The sequence below is a fragment of the Rhinopithecus bieti genome, unplaced genomic scaffold, assembly GCF_001698545.2.
Source record: "Rhinopithecus bieti isolate Rb0 unplaced genomic scaffold, ASM169854v2 scaffold_5333, whole genome shotgun sequence".
Taxonomy (NCBI): Eukaryota; Metazoa; Chordata; class Mammalia; order Primates; family Cercopithecidae; genus Rhinopithecus; species Rhinopithecus bieti.
Window position 1 is genome coordinate 1,050,442 of NW_016804678.1, and position 15,243 is coordinate 1,065,684.

General features: G+C 61.1%; 1 protein-coding gene across 1 annotated transcript in view; it reads left to right on the forward strand.

Annotated features, from left to right (window-relative positions):
- Positions 1–15,243, forward strand: part of PLXNA1 (plexin A1) — a 50,286-nt gene that overhangs the window by 16,895 nt on the left and 18,148 nt on the right. The window contains 21 exon segments of the mRNA XM_017869915.1: positions 193–268; positions 271–301; positions 483–517; positions 520–559; positions 640–809; positions 1,648–1,747; positions 2,294–2,408; positions 6,640–6,840; positions 8,697–8,793; positions 8,869–9,062; positions 9,169–9,320; positions 9,397–9,517; positions 9,867–10,003; positions 11,174–11,341; positions 11,600–11,697; positions 12,062–12,168; positions 12,171–12,316; positions 12,400–12,563; positions 12,970–12,991; positions 12,993–13,186; positions 14,867–15,021. Of these exon segments, the coding sequence (XP_017725404.1) occupies positions 193–268; positions 271–301; positions 483–517; positions 520–559; positions 640–809; positions 1,648–1,747; positions 2,294–2,408; positions 6,640–6,840; positions 8,697–8,793; positions 8,869–9,062; positions 9,169–9,320; positions 9,397–9,517; positions 9,867–10,003; positions 11,174–11,341; positions 11,600–11,697; positions 12,062–12,168; positions 12,171–12,316; positions 12,400–12,563; positions 12,970–12,991; positions 12,993–13,186; positions 14,867–15,021 (2,523 nt within the window).

Consider the following 15,243-nt stretch of genomic DNA (forward strand, 5'->3'; position numbering starts at 1 on the left):
AGGTTTCCAGGGCACAGGCCTGACCTGTGCGACCTGGCTTGGCCAGGGCAGGGTTGCCAGAACTGCCTTTGAATAGACTGAGAAGTGCAGGGCCTCCCCGGGCTTAAGGAGAGCAGAGTAGGGAGTCAGAGGTGAGGATGGCTGGGACCCCCGGGGTGGTACTGGAGGGGCCTGACACCTCCCCCACCCCAGGTGACGCGGGTGCCTGTGGAGAGCTGTGTGCAGTACACGTCCTGTGAGCTGTGTCTGGGGGTTGCGGTCCGGGACCCACTGTGGTCTGGTGTGTCCTGCACGCATGTGAGTCTGGCAGGTGGCAGGGGCAGTGGGGAGGGCATGGGTTCACCAGTGAGGAGGGGAGCCTGGTGCATGGCAGCCACCTGAGTTCTCCTGCCCAGGTCCTGCTGGCATGCAACGCTGTTAAGGTCTCCCATCGCCCAGCCACCATCTGCCTGCGATGCGCGAAAGGCGGGACGCACTGTGAGCGAAGCAGACGAGCCGGCTTTGCGCGACCTGCTGCAGTGGTGCAGCTGACTGTGCAGCCTCGTAATGTGTCTGTCACATGTCCCAGTCCCAGTAAGTGTTGGCACCCCAGGTGGTAAGCGGTGGGGGACAGCCATGGGGACCCTGCTCACCACGCCTCCTCCTGTCTGCCCAGCTCGTGCTGCAGGCCTGGAATGTGCCTGACCTCTCAGCTGGTGTCAACTGCTCCTTCGAGGACTTCACAGAATCTGAGAGCGTCCTGGAGGACGGCCGGATCCACTGCCGCTCGCCCTCCGCCCGGGAGGTGGCGCCCATCACGCGGGGCCAGGGTGAGTGGCCCCAACACAGTGGTGCCTGCTGCCTGGCCAGGTCCAGGGCTGCAATCCAGTTGCTGCCTGTTTAGCGCCTCCCTTGTTCAGTTCCAAGGGCATGTTGGTGACACTCTGACAGCTGATATGGGGGGGGTTCTTATCACCTGCTGGTCTGGGAGTAGAGAAAACCCTCCAGGCATGCAGCCAGAGCGAGAGCCTTCCTGCCAGGGAGGTGGACAGCGGATACATCCTTCTTAGGATTTATCTTATGGGCTCACCATATATTTACAGTAGGAATAGACGTAGACACATGAGCATACTTCACCTCCGCTGCCATAATTATTGCTATCCCTACTGGCGTTAAGGTCTTTAGGTGTCCCATGGTGACCTAGAGGGTGGAAGAGCAGGGCAGGGTAGGTGGGATGAAGGGACCACATGGCAGATACCTGAGGTCTTACAGGGGGCCGCAGGCTGGAGGTGGGAGCGGGTGAGGGGTGGGCCATGCGTGGCGCAGGTTTGGTGGGGGACAGTGTCATGGGGACTTGGGGTGCAGGACCCCTCTGGCTGCCATAGCCCATTGGACAGTCGCTCTGCAGTCTCTTCCCCAGGAGCAGGCAGCCTGGGGGCCTGGGGAGAGTCTCACAGTTCTGAACCCCTCACGCTACTGAGCAGGAGGCAAGCAGGGCAGATCCTAGGCCCTGGTCACCTGGGGGCTGAGGGGGCTGGACGCGTGTTTGACGTGACTGATGGTGGCAGCTAGGAGGGTCTCCGGGCAAGTCGTTCCCCTGTCTGGACTAGACCTGTGCGGGGGTCCTGGGCAAGCGGTCCTGGTGACTCAGCCGTGCTGCTCCTGCAGGAGACCAGCGGGTGGTGAAACTCTACCTGAAGTCCAAGGAGACAGGGAAGAAGTTCGCGTCTGTGGACTTTGTCTTCTACAACTGCAGCGTCCACCAGTCGTGAGTGTCCCTGGGCCCCTCCGCCCACCTACAGTGGCCAGCCTGGCAGACCCTGGGGTGTATCAGAGGAAAAAAGACAAGCTCCTGCCCTGGCGATCCTGCTTTCTGCAGGGAGGTGATGTGCATGACCCTGTCCAGCTCTGTGGCAGCACATGCTGCTTCAGTTTAAATCTAAGTTTGGTAAAAGGAGTCAAGACTTAAAATGAAGTTCCTTAGTTGCACTAACACATTTCTGGTGCGAGTATCCATGCCTGGCTGGCAGTCAGGTGATGATCAAGGCTCTGGAGGAAAAAGCGGCAAAGAGGAGAGGGAGTTTGGGGTCAGGAGGGTGGGCAGGCAAGACCAGCTGTCAGGGAGGTGTGAGGTGGCAGAGGGGCAGCCATACTCAGGTTTGGGGGAAGAACTTTACAGGCCAGGGGCAGTCAGTGCCAAGGCCCTGAGGTGGCACTATGAATACCAGCAGGGGCGGCACGGTGTCCGTCTGATCATGGGAGACCCCACATGGTTGCGGTTCCCCAGGCTTCAGCACCCACCCTCTCCCTGCAGCTGCCTGTCCTGTGTCAACGGCTCCTTTCCCTGCCACTGGTGCAAATACCGCCATGTGTGCACACACAACGTGGCTGACTGCGCCTTCCTGGAGGGCCGTGTCAACGTGTCTGAGGTAAGGCCGGGCAAGGGTGAGGCTCAGGTTTTCAGAGGTGGAGCAGAATTGGGTTGAGACATCCCATCTGGATGTCACCTGAGGCCTGGCCCCGGGAGCGCCTGTGGGTGTCTGGGATGTCAGCGTGTGGTGCATGCACCACCAGCCTGGGTCAGTAAGGTGACCCTGGATGCCAACTGGGAGGCCTGTGGGGTCACTGTCTTGGCCTGAAGCCAGGCCTGTGGTATTTGTTGGTGACCCCTGGGTGTCCTTTGTGACACTCAGGGAGGGGGAGAAGCCTCAGATGAGTTCTGCCCCTGGGCCTCTGTGTGGGGGCTGCAGACACAGGCTCCTGGGTGCAACGGGGGGCACTGTCAGGCTGCAGAGCGGGTGCGCGCAGAGCCTGGGGTGCGGGTGCCTGGCTGGGCAGGCACAGGGGCCTCGGTGTCAGGCAGGGGAGCTTGCTGGCCTAATGTGCCTGAAGGCTGGTGAGTTCTGGAGTCACCAGGCGCTGAGTAGTAATTGCTAGTAATTAGGTAGTAATGATTCCGGGCTGGGCAAGGCACTGGCTTTATGAGTAGCGGGCTATTCCTTTTGGAATCTGAGGCGCTTAAAGCAGGACAAGGCAGGACCCAGGGCCCACAGGTGCTGAGTGGCGAAGCTGGGGCTGGAGCTGTGGCGGCCCCCACACCCACCGGCTCTGGCTGTGGGTGTGGAGCCAGGACTTGCAGCCAGGTCCCTTTCCTTTGCTGTGGACACTACACCCATTGGCTGGAGGGGGCAGATTCTGCTTGCCAGGGAGACCTTGGAGGCTGCAGCTGGGCTGCACTTCTCTGCCAGGCTGGGGACTGAGGAAGTTGCATGGCGGCCTTCTCTTCTCTGGGTCCGTTCTCACAGAGGCCACCCGGCCCCACCGTCACCCTCTGGACTGGACTTTTCTGTTCCCTGGCATGACATCAGGGCACAGGACAGCACCGAGGGCAGCAGGGACCACGGTGCCTGTGTCAGGATGACTGCCTATGACAGTGGGTGTGTGGGAGCTAGGAACACAGTGGGGGGCTTCCCTGGGGGTGCGGCCCGCCCAAGGAGCCAGGCTAAGGTATCCTGGGGTGAGGGCCGAGTGCAAGGTGGAATCTGAGGCGGGAACTGGTCCTGGGGCCTCTCGGGCCAGGGAGAGCTGGGTGTGAAGTCACTGTGGTGTGGGTGTACAGATGCACTGGCTCTGGCGCTGTGTGCCGCCTAGGGTTCAGGCGGTGGGGAAAGCACAGTGGTCATCAGGGGTGGTAGCAGGGCCCTGGGCAGCTTGGGGTGGTTTTGGGGCTGAGATAGCCCAATTCCTCAGTGGTGGCCTTCCCTGAGCCTTCCCCATCCATGCCATGAACTTCGGGGCACCCTTGGGGAGTGGAGGAAACAGACCCTGGAGTGGTGGCCCTGGGCCTCAGGGCATGGGGAGGCAGAGCAGGCAGGGCTGGGCTGGGGGGTCGCAGGACCGTGTGGGAAATGGATTCTCTCCACAAATACTTTACTCTTTTTTTTAGCTTGAGTCCCAGATTCTTATGGAGCTGTTCCTAAGGGGCGTGACGTGAGTCCTCCCGGACTCAGGGCACAATGGCCAGTGGCGTCCCCACCCCTCACAAGCCCTCTTTCCGTCTCTGTTTCTGGTGGGTTCCTCGAGCCACCTCCTGAGACAGGAGCATACTACATCCAGCTTCCTGCTGAGATAGCCAGGCCTAACCCCCAAGGCCACTGCCCGCCCCCTGCCCCCATGCTGGGAGGGGGTCTCTGTGGCCCCTTCTTGGGCCTGCCTGCACACTGGGGTCTGTGTGTTTTGTCTGAAGGCGGAGTGGCCTGTGCATGTTGATGGGAAGGGCCGCCAGACTGAGCCCATGGAGGCAGCTGGTTCTGTGTGCCAGGGCCTAAGGGCTCCCACATGGAGCCCCCACCGAAGCAGAGCTCATGAGACGCACTAAGTCAGGACTTTCTCTTAGAAATGCCTGTTTCTGGACTCTGCAGAAAGGGCGGAGTGTGGTTGCGTCTTCACGTAACATTTGTGTGCCCTGCCAGTCGGCTCCCAGACCTGAGTAGGTCTGTAGACTTCTTGCATGAAGGGGAGGCTGGGGTCCCTTGAGGAAGGAGCCTGGTGCACTGGCAAAATGCACCCGGTTAGTCTTCCCCAGCGTTTCCCACATGGAGCCCCCACCGAAGCAGAGCTCATGAGACGCACTAAGTCAGGACTTTCTCTTAGAAATGCCTGTTTCTGGACTCTGCAGAAAGGGCGGAGTGTGGTTGCGTCTTCACGTAACATTTGTGTGCCCTGCCAGTCGGCTCCCAGACCTGAGTAGGTCTGTAGACTTCTTGCATGAAGGGGAGGCTGGGGTCCCTTGAGGAAGGAGCCTGGTGCACTGGCAAAATGCACCCGGTTAGTCTTCCCCCAGCGTTTCCCAGAGGGACCTCCAGCCTTTTTCCGGGGAGACTATGCACTGGGGAAAAGGTTGTAATCAGAGCCTTTGGGGACAACTGGACCTGGCTCTGAAGAGGGACCTCCAGCCTTTTACCTGGGAGACTATGCACTGGGGAAAAGGCTGTAATCAGAGCCTTTGGGGACAGTTGGACCTGGCTCTGAACTGTCACTAATCCCAGGAGACCCATGCCACTGTGGGCCTGGGTCAGAATCGGGCCAAGTGGAGTCAGGTGATTACTGGAGTTTGAGCCCAGGCTTGACCCAGTGGGCCGCATGGGTACAGAGCTTCCTGGGTTCTCACTCAGCCTGGTGTTGGGGAGGAGATGGGGTGGGGGTGTGGGGAGCACTTGAGAGGACCGGGTATGGCCCAGACAGCCAGTCAGCTTCCTGCCCCTGGCGGAGGGCAGGAGTGGCGAGGGGACAGGCCAGCCTCAGGGTGATGGGGCAGGCAGGTAGGGGCCAGCCACATTGGCCTCGATGCCTGCTGGGCCCACACACTCACACTGGTGTTGTGGTGGGTGATGCCTTTTCCTGGCTGGGACCTGGGTTCTAGGGGTGGGCCATGACTGAGACCTCATGCTGGGTGAGCCAGCTTCATGTCTTATGCCAAGAGGTTTCCTGGACTTACAGGCACCAAAGCAGCCCAGGCCTCACCATAGTTGCCTTCTGGCTTGCTGCAGGCTGAGCTGCCTGGGCTCCTCTGGGCATTTTTCAGTTGGGTGGACAGTGGGAGCAGCTCAGCTGGTGTCAGACTGACCATTCTCTAGAGCTCACGGGCAGCCTAGCTTGGACTGAAAGGAGTCTCAGTGCCCTGAGCCACCTGTTTTCATGGCTGGGGCCCTAGGGTGACAAGGCCTGTGTCACAGTGAGACTCCAGCCTGAGCCTCAGCATGCAGAGTCACTGGGTGCACCTCAGACTGCCAGGGAGGTGTGGCATAGGTATGGCCACTGTGTGTGCCTGTGCCTTCCGGCTGCAGCTGTGGTGGGAACACACAGTTGCAAGTGCAGCCCCTAAGTTGAGGCCAGTGGCCCTAGCTGCAAGGTGCCACCACCTGCTTCTCCCTGGTGGACACAGGGGCATCCCTGCAGACCCAGAGATTAGTGGTCAGCTTGCCCAGCTGGGCCTTGTTAACTCTGCTTCCCTGGAGCTCCTGAGGGGCTGGGCCAGAGTCCAGGCCCCCTCCTGGGTCCTGGAAAATCTCTGCGGAGCTGGGCCTGGGCCTGCCTGCCTGCCTTGGGGGCTGTTGCAGGGCTTGGGGATTACAGCCTGTTTTCAGCATCCCTATTTAAAGCCCAGCTTCTCAGTGTTCCCAAGGGACCATCTCCTGAGGCCAGCAGCAGCCATGCTGCAAGGAAGCTGGGCCATTGCATCAGTTATTGTTGCCGAAATGCTGGCCCCAGAGGCCAGGCGTGTTTTTCTGCTGGGCTCTGGTTATTTTTATACACTCTCTGGGCCCCCAGTGCAGAGCCTGCAGCCCCAGAACCCCACTCTTTCCTGCCTCTGGGGCCTTTTCAGCTGCTGGCCAGATGGGGCTCCTTTGGTCTCTGGAATGGTGGGGGTCCTAGAACATGGGACAGGGCATTCAGGGGCCAGAGGTAATAAGGCTTGTCTGAATCACAGTATGCAGTCACTGTCCCAGCCAGCGGTTCTCGGTTTGCCAGTGCATAAAATGGGTACATTGGTGCTTGGCTGGGAGCACCACAGGCCCAGTGCACATCTGGAGTGCAGTGAGGTGCACCTTGCTCACTGGTCTCCACCCCTGGGCTCAGCCAAACTCTTCTTATCCCCAGGACTGCCCACAGATCCTGCCCTCCACCCAGATCTATGTGCCAGTAGGAGTGGTAAAGCCCATCACCCTGGCCGCACGGAACCTGCCGCAGCCACAGTCAGGCCAGCGCGGATATGAGTGCCTCTTCCACATCCCAGGCAGCCCGGCCCGTGTCACTGCCCTGCGCTTCAACAGCTCCAGCCTGCAGTGCCAGAATTCCTCGGTGAGGTGGCCAGGCCAGGGGCTGGGGGCCATGAGCTGGAATGGGCTGGTTATCCTCATGGCCCTGGGTCCTGGCGTGTGCTTGTTCACAAAGGGCAGTGCACGTGCTCACATGTATCTCTGATGAGTCAGAAGCCACTCCTGGCTTCCCCAGGCCATTGCCAGGCCCTTCAGATGTGCCTGGGTCATGTGGGCAAGTGGGCTGCAAGGGGCCCATGCTGTCGTGGTAGCTGCTGAGAGCACCCAGATGTGTGGTAGGAGCAGCCTGAGTGTGGGAGTGGACAGCAGCCAGACTCATGGGACTCGCACACTGCAGTCTCCGTGGGTCCTAGGCATGGGCTGATCGTCAGGTCTGAGTGTGTGTAGGAATAGCCAGGTGGCAGCCAGCCTTCATCACTGTGGCTCCCGGAGGGCAGAGGTCAGGGTGCCAGAGTGCATGGTTCCGTCCATTCCTCGCCAAATGGAGAAAACACTCCCATTGGCCCACACTTGCACACTAGCAGACGGGTGTTGCCTGTGGTCCTAGAAGAGTATGTGTGGACCTTCAGATTTGACACAACAGTGTTTGAAAAGCTCTACTGTCAGGTGCAGTACGTTCAGCGACAGGGGATCTCTATAGAGCCAGCTGTTTCCTGAGTGGTGGGGAAGTGGGGCCCAGTTGCCCAGCAGTTGGAGGCCTGGGCTGAAGTCCTGCACTCCCAGCAGGCCTCTGTCTCACCTGCTCAGGACAGGTGTGATCCAGGGAGCTGTGGGCTTCCAGGAACTCACTGCAGGGGCAGGTGGCTGGGCTGTTGTGTGGGGCACTGGGCAGTCAACAAGGTCTTGGCTGGACCCCATCCCCTGGAAGCCCTGGGGAGGGCCTTGATGGGGTCAGAGGTCTGGAGCCCTTTGGCTGACTCCTGGTCTGTCCCAGCAGGGTGGGGTAGGCTCTGGAGGATCACAACAGGCTTCCTGGGGCATGGTGGGTTGCAGGTCTGCCATGAGGATCACTCCTGGCCACCACAGCTATCTGGAGTTCCCTCTGCCGTCCAGCCTTTCGAGACATTTCTGCTGTATCACCAAGTCTTCGCCTGCCCTGCACCTTCCACCTGCGTCTCCCTCCCCACCCTCCCTTCTCACCAGGCCCACATTAATCTTCCCTTCAGCTGTGTTTAAAGGGAAGAGGGAGTATCGGGGAATTTGATAGGATCCAATTAAATTCCTGCAGATAAAATAATGATGAATTGCTGGGCCGCCCCTTGGAGACGCTGGGCTCCCTGCACCACCCCAGCACGGGAACAGAGTTGAGGTCATCCGCGGCAGAAAGTCGGGCACAGCTGGAGCCCTAGCCAGGCTCCCTGGGAGGGGCAGTTCCCCTGGGCCTAGCCCAGCCTTGTTGGGGAGGGGACGGGGAGCAGGGCTGCACCTGACAGTGATTCTGCCTGTCTCTGCCTCAGTCTGGGGATACAGATCTCCCACCTCAAGGCAGGGCATTCCTGGCCCATTCAGCAAAGATACTGAGGTTCACAGAGCATGCGTATTCTAGGGCCAGCTGGGAGTCCTGATTTCCCAGCCTGGCTGACTGCAGGGAGTGGTCAGAGGCTGCCTGTGGTTGGAGGTGGTCTCCAAGGGGGTGCCACAGAGGTGACTGTGGGAAGCACAGAGGTTCCCCTGGAAGGGCACCTCATATGGTTGCTAGGCTGGAGAGAGGGACCTCTAGAGCCAGGAAGGAAGCCCTGTGTAGGGTGAGGGTGGAGAGGGAGCGGTTGTGGCTGCAGAAACTTCCCCCGGAGCTAGCGCCCTGGTGGCTTTGTGGACCTGAGGCTCCGGCCTGGAGGCCGCTTAGCTGGGAAGCCTGACCTCCCCATCACCCAACAGTACTCCTACGAGGGGAACGACGTCAGCGACCTGCCAGTGAACCTGTCGGTCGTGTGGAACGGCAACTTCGTCATCGACAACCCACAGAACATCCAGGGTGAGTGGGCGCCTGGGCGGGGTGGGCGGTGGGCGGGCCCGAGCTGACCGCACCCCTCCCCACCTCTCGCCGCAGCACACCTCTACAAGTGCCCGGCCCTGCGCGAGAGCTGCGGCCTCTGCCTCAAGGCCGACCCGCGCTTCGAGTGCGGATGGTGCGTGGCCGAGCGCCGCTGCTCCCTGCGGCACCACTGCGCGGCCGACACACCTGCATCCTGGATGCACGCGCGTCACGGCAGCAGTCGCTGCGCCGACCCCAAGATCCTTAAGGTAGGGCCCCCAGCCCTGCCCCACACCCCATGCCCCGCCCCGCCCCGCACGACCCCAAACCCTACGCCCGGCGGGACGCCTGTACCCCAGCCTCTGCCTCCGGCAGCTGTCTCCCGAGACGGGCCCGAGGCAGGGCGGCACGCGGCTCACCATCACAGGCGAGAACCTGGGCCTGCGGTTTGAGGATGTGCGTCTGGGCGTGCGTGTGGGCAAGGTGCTATGCAGCCCCGTGGAGAGCGAGTACATCAGTGCGGAGCAGTGAGTGCAGCCCTGGGTGTGCGCGGGGCGGGACGGGGCGGGGCTCCTGCAATCCCTGAGGCCCGCCTGCCCACAGGATCGTCTGTGAGATCGGGGACGCCAGCTCCGTGCGGGCCCACGATGCCCTGGTGGAGGTGTGCGTGCGGGACTGCTCACCGCACTACCGCGCCCTGTCACCCAAGCGCTTCACCTTCGTGGTGAGTCTGCTGCCCTTCCTCTCTCCCTGTTCCCTGCTTCTCTGAGAGGGTGCCACTGAGGGCTCCTGTGCCTCTTCAGGGCCCCTTGTCTGGCCACGCTCTGCCACTGCTCTTCCATGGCCTGGGTGCTGCCCCTCCCCTCCTGTGCCTAGGGCCAGCTCCAGGGCTCCCTGGCTCACCTTGGGCTGTGCCTGAGAAACCTGGGAGTACTGCCTCTGAAGTGCAGCTCCCAGGCATGCGGCCTCCTAGTCTGGGGAACTGGAGGGGTAAGCAGGCCAAGTGGGGCCTTTCTCCATGTGGCCCCAGGGGGACTTTCCTGAGAGCTTCAGCAAGTTCCCTCTTCCTGCAGACACCAACCTTCTACCGTGTGAGCCCCTCCCGCGGGCCTTTGTCAGGGGGCACCTGGATTGGCATCGAGGGAAGTCACCTGAATGCAGGCAGTGATGTGGCTGTGTCGGTCGGTGGCCGGCCCTGCTCCTTCTCCTGGTACGGGGTGCAGGTGGGGGTGGGGGCCTGGCTGCCCCTCCTCCTGGTTCAGATGGTTGCATGCCCCCTCTTGTTGCCTGGGCAACGAGGCTATGGAGAGCCTGGCTGGGGTGATCACTGTGAAACCCAGAGGCGGAGGTTACCATGGAAAAGGGCTACCTCCAGAGTGGGAGGACTGGGCGGTGACGGGGGCGGGGCCTGCCTTTGGGGCGGGGAAACCTGGCTGCCTCTGCCCTGATTTTCCCTGTGGGTATGGGGAATCCCTTGGGTACAAAATAAGAAGTATTTTTAAAAAATATTAAGAGAGAAAACAGAAATCTTAACAAAAGCCCTGAGGCTTGAAGTGGATAATTTTAGATTAGGGATGATAATGGAACGTCCCTTTAAATATTTTCCTGTGGTAATTACCCGTTATCAGACTAATTATTGGTGTCTGCAGCTGAGGGGGCCTGGCGGCTGTGGGGCTCCTGGCAGTGGTGAAAGAGCTGAAGGTCCGGACCCAGGTGCGGGCCATGCCCGGCTGCCTGCCCAGTGGGGTGTCCCCATGACACCTGGGCCAGCTCATCTAGTCTCCTCACAGCCCCCTGGGATGCAGGGATAGGGCGACAGGTGCCAAGAGGGAAGGTGTCTGCCTGGCCCAGGGTATTAGGAATGGGCACTCGGCTCCCAGCACTTGGAGCACGGGCTGAGTGAGGGTGGCCCTGGGACAGACACGGAAGGTCAGGCCAGGGCTTAGTCTCGCCAGCCCTCCCTAGGGACAGAGGGAGGGCAGCGTGAGCCTACCTCCCAGCCTGGCATGCGTGGGGTGGGCCTGCTGCTCACTGCCTCTGGGGAGGCAGAGGCCTGCTGGGTGTGGAGCCCTGGCCAGGGTCACCTGGAGTGGGTGTGGGTGACAGGGAGGCTGTGATGAAAGCAGACCTGGAGAGGCGGCAAACCAGGTCCCAAATGCCAGGCTGGGCAACAGTGGGGGCCTGAAGGGGCTGGGAGCCAGGGCGAGGGTAGGACAGACATACACAGTCCCGGGAGGGAAAGTAGCAGTGATAGTATGCAGCCACCCAAGGCAGTACCTGTGACAGATGGCGCCCTGCCCACTGTTCCTCAATGCATCTGCGTTCCACCTGCCTGAGTTCCGCCTGTGTGCTCCTCACTGTCCCACCCGGGCACCTCCAGGAGGAACTCCCGTGAGATCCGGTGTCTGACACCCCCCGGGCAGAGCCCTGGCAGTGTTCCCATCATTATCAACATCAACCGCGCCCAGCTCACCAACCCCGAGGTGAAGTACAACTACACCGAGGACCCCACCATCCTGAGGATCGACCCCGAGTGGAGCATCAACAGGTGGGGCCCAGCAACACCCATTCCCTGTCCCCAGCTGTTGAGAGCAGCGCCGAGCCGGGAGCTCTTCCACCAGGCACTTGGTGGTGGCCCTCCTGCATGCTGGGTACTGTCCTGCTGGGAAGCACCCCTTGCCAAGAGCTTTCATCTGTTTCCTGTCTTTGGGGAAGGCAGGCTTTGCCTGGCTGAGCTGTGGCCCGTGTTTCCAGCTCACTGGGCCCCAGCATCAGCTGGTGACCCCCCACCCCTGTTCTGTTCCAGTGGTGGGACCCTCCTAACGGTCACGGGCACCAACCTGGCCACTGTCCGTGAGCCCCGAATCCGGGCCAAGTACGGAGGCATTGAGAGGGAGAACGTGAGTCCCTGCCCTCAGCTGCCCACCTCGGTCCAGGCCTTCACCTGGGATGGGGCTCCTGCTATAAATGCTCGTGTCCCTGCCCCTACCCCTGCCTCTTCCCAGCTTATGCCAACCTTGACTGTGCCTGGAGACCCCTGGGGAGGCACCTGTCCTGCTTGGCAGGTGGAAGGTCTGGCTCTGGGCTGCTGGCTGTGCACACCTCTCCTTCAGGCCACATGTCCCCCTCCCCTGGTCCATGTGGGGTGGAGTGGCCCAGGGACCTCCCCTGGCTTGGTGCTGGATCCTCTAATGCAGGGGAGCAGGCAGCCCCCAGGCCAGAGGCTCTGTCACTGAGAGTTGCCGGGGCCACCGGGAGTCCTGCCCAGCCATCCTACCCTGTGTCTCCAGGGGCTGCCATGTGTACAATGACACCACCATGGTATGCCGCGCCCCGTCTGTGGCCAACCCTGTGCGCAGCCCTCACGGAGCTGGAGGGAGCGACCAGATGAGCTGGGCTTCTTCATGGACAACGTGCGGCTCCCTGCTTGTGCTTCAATCCACCTCCTTCCTTACTATCCCTGACCCGTACTGGAGCACTCAGGTCCCACTGGCCTGCTGGAGCTAAAACCCAGCTCCCCACTCTCCTCAAGGTGGGTCACTGTTGCCCGTAGGCTGGGCCGTGCTAGGGAGGAGGCCCCTTGTCCTGGGCTCTGGCTCACCCCCACCTCCTACAGGGCCGGAACCTCTTGCCACCTGCGTCCCGCAACTCCCGACTCAACTACACAGTGCTCATCGGCTCCACCACCCTGCACCTTACAGTGTCGGAGACGCAACTGCTGTGCGGAGGCACCGCAACCTCACAGTGGCAGCACAAGGTCACGGTGCGTTGTTCACCAGGGGTGCGGAGCTTGGAAAGCCATGCCCCCACCCTTGGACGCTGCCCCATAGCACAGCCCCAGCTCTGACCTTGCCCAGATTCACCCTAGTCTCAGAGGGTGCTCAGCTCCAGTGCAGCCTGCCTAGCCCTCAGCCTGCTGCCTCCTGAGCCCCCCAGGGACTGCACTACCCACCCCCTGAGCCCTTTGCCATGCCAGTGCTGCCCTGACTGAACAGGTAAGCGCCTGCCGTGGGTCCCCGGTGTCACCCTGCTGACCACTCTGTGCCCCTGTCGGTGGGACTCATTGCCCACAGGCAGGTGTGTGTGTGTGTGTCTTGCCCATCGGAGGGGCTCCCAAGCTTTGTGAAAGCATGGGTGGCTCCACTGAGTGGGCCTCACCCACTGGCAGGTGCGGAGCTGGCGGCTTCGAGTTCTCGCCAGACACTGCAGGTGTACTCAGACGCCTGCTGACGCTGCCTCGCCATCGTGCGGCATCGAAGGTGGGGGTCTACTACTGCTGGTCCATCGGTGGCCGTGCTCATCGTCCTTACAAGCGGCAAGTCACGAGATGCGACCGCACTAAAGCGGGCTGAGCTCCAGATGGACAACCTGGAGCCCCTGCAGGTGGCCCTGAATGCAAGGAGGTCTGTTGGGCTGGGGCTCACTGGGGCAGCTGCCACCTCCAAACCAGGCCCTGGACTCATCCCACACCTACCTCCCACCCCCAACCCTGCTTCGGCTCAGTTTAAATGTTCACTTGATAGCCTTGCTGTGCCAGGCCTGGTCCAGGGCAGTGGCGGAGTGCACTGACCAGGGCCTGGCCCTGCAGCAGGTTACACATCCTCAGGGTAGCTGCTTGTGACACAGAACTTCAGAGCCAGACTGTTTGGCGGTTTGTAATCCAGCTGGGCTATAAGGCTGAGGGTGGCTATTTACCTTTCTGTGCCTCAGGCTTGTCATCTGTAGAGTGAGCACAGTGACAGTGCCTACTTCTCCAGGCACTGGGAGTGGTGGTGGGTTGGCTGGTGCCAGTGGAGCAGCAGAGAAGAGTGCTTCCGCCATGCAGCAATGGGGAGCCCTTGTGCTTTGGCAGTCCCTGGGCACATAGAGATCTTGGCCTGAGCTGACCTTTGTCCTTGATATGTCTATAGGGGGCGTCAGGCCACACCATCCTCCTGATCCATGGCAGGTGTGAGTGGCAGAAATCTGTTCCATGTTGGGCGAGACTTTGAGCATTTGCCGATAGTAACTCACACATGTTCAGGGCTCTAGGGGGCAGATACTAGGAGTGCTGCTGCTGCAGTGGAGGACCTTAGCCATGTGGTCCAGCATGGGGTTGTCATGAACTCCACTGGGACTCCACTGGGATGGGGTGTTTTGTTTGCACAGGACTCAGCCAGTCTTAAAATGCAAAGTTCTGCATCCTGGGAGCCCTCTCAGTCCCAGACAAACCTACATGGCCCTGTGGTGGGCTGAGGGTGGCCCTACCTCTTAGGCAGCCCTGGTGGGACCAGAGGCAGGTGTGTGTTGGGGCCAGGTGGGAGGCAGGTGGCCTGGGCCTCCCTTGTGCTCCCACCTGCTGAGGCTGGCTGTCTGGTGAGGCTGGCATGTGTGGATGCAGTGGCTGGCGGCTGCTCCAGGCCAGCCAGGTGCAGATAACTAGATGCCTGGCAGCGGTGCCCAGGAGACGAAGGCTCCAGCTCTTAATTAAACCTGTCAGATGTCCCCCAGAGCCTGTCTGGCACTCCTCTGGCTTCTGATCAGATAGCCTGATCCTCGGGCTGCTGCAGGGCTGACACCTCACAGCTCTGGAATGTTCTGTCAGGGGCTTCACTGCCCTGCCTGCCTTTGTTCCTGACAGAGGCAGAGCTGGCCCTGAGCAGAGTGGGCCACACTGAGGGCGCACCAGGCCTGAGATGTGCATGCAGTGGTGTGGGGGCTTGGCGACAGCCTGCAGCCCTGGGACCTCACCCCTGGCCGCACCCCACCACCTCCCGGTGGTTAGAAGGAGCCCGAACTCCAAAGCTGCTCTACGCTTAACTGCCAGTGTCTGAGATGCAGGAGGCCCCGCCCAGCCTGCCCCTGGTGCCGATGCTTTCTCTGCTCTTGTCTTGCTTGATCCTGTGGGAAGCTCACAGAGGAGAGTTACTATCCCTGTGCTAGGGCTGTGGTAGCTGGGGGATGGAGAGGCACAGTAGTTTCCTTGAGATCATAAAACCAGTAAGTGTCAGAGCCAGGATTTGATGTAGGCCCCAAGAGTGGGAGGGTTGGGGCATGGAGCAGGGCCACCAGGGCATGCTGTCCCTGATGCCACATCTGGCCACAGCCTTTGCAGAGCTGCAAACAGACATCCATGAGCTGACCAACGACCTGGACGGTGCCGGCATCCCCTTCCTCGACTACCGAACATACGCCATGCGGGTGCTCTTTCCCGGGATCGAGGACCACCCTGTGCTCAAGGAGATGGAGGTAGGACCACTGGCTCTGGGGTCACAGGAACTCAGAGGCAGCTGCTATCTTCTGCCTTTGGGGCTCCTTGGGTGCTGATGGATGGTATGGGGCAGCCTGTGCGACCTGGGGGAGGGTCCAGGCCTGCAGGGCTCTGGGCTCAGCCGAGTGGGGAGCAGGTGCTAGGAGGCAGAACCAAGAGCAGGCCAACACAGTGGGGCCCTCAGCCCTGGGGCTGGGGCA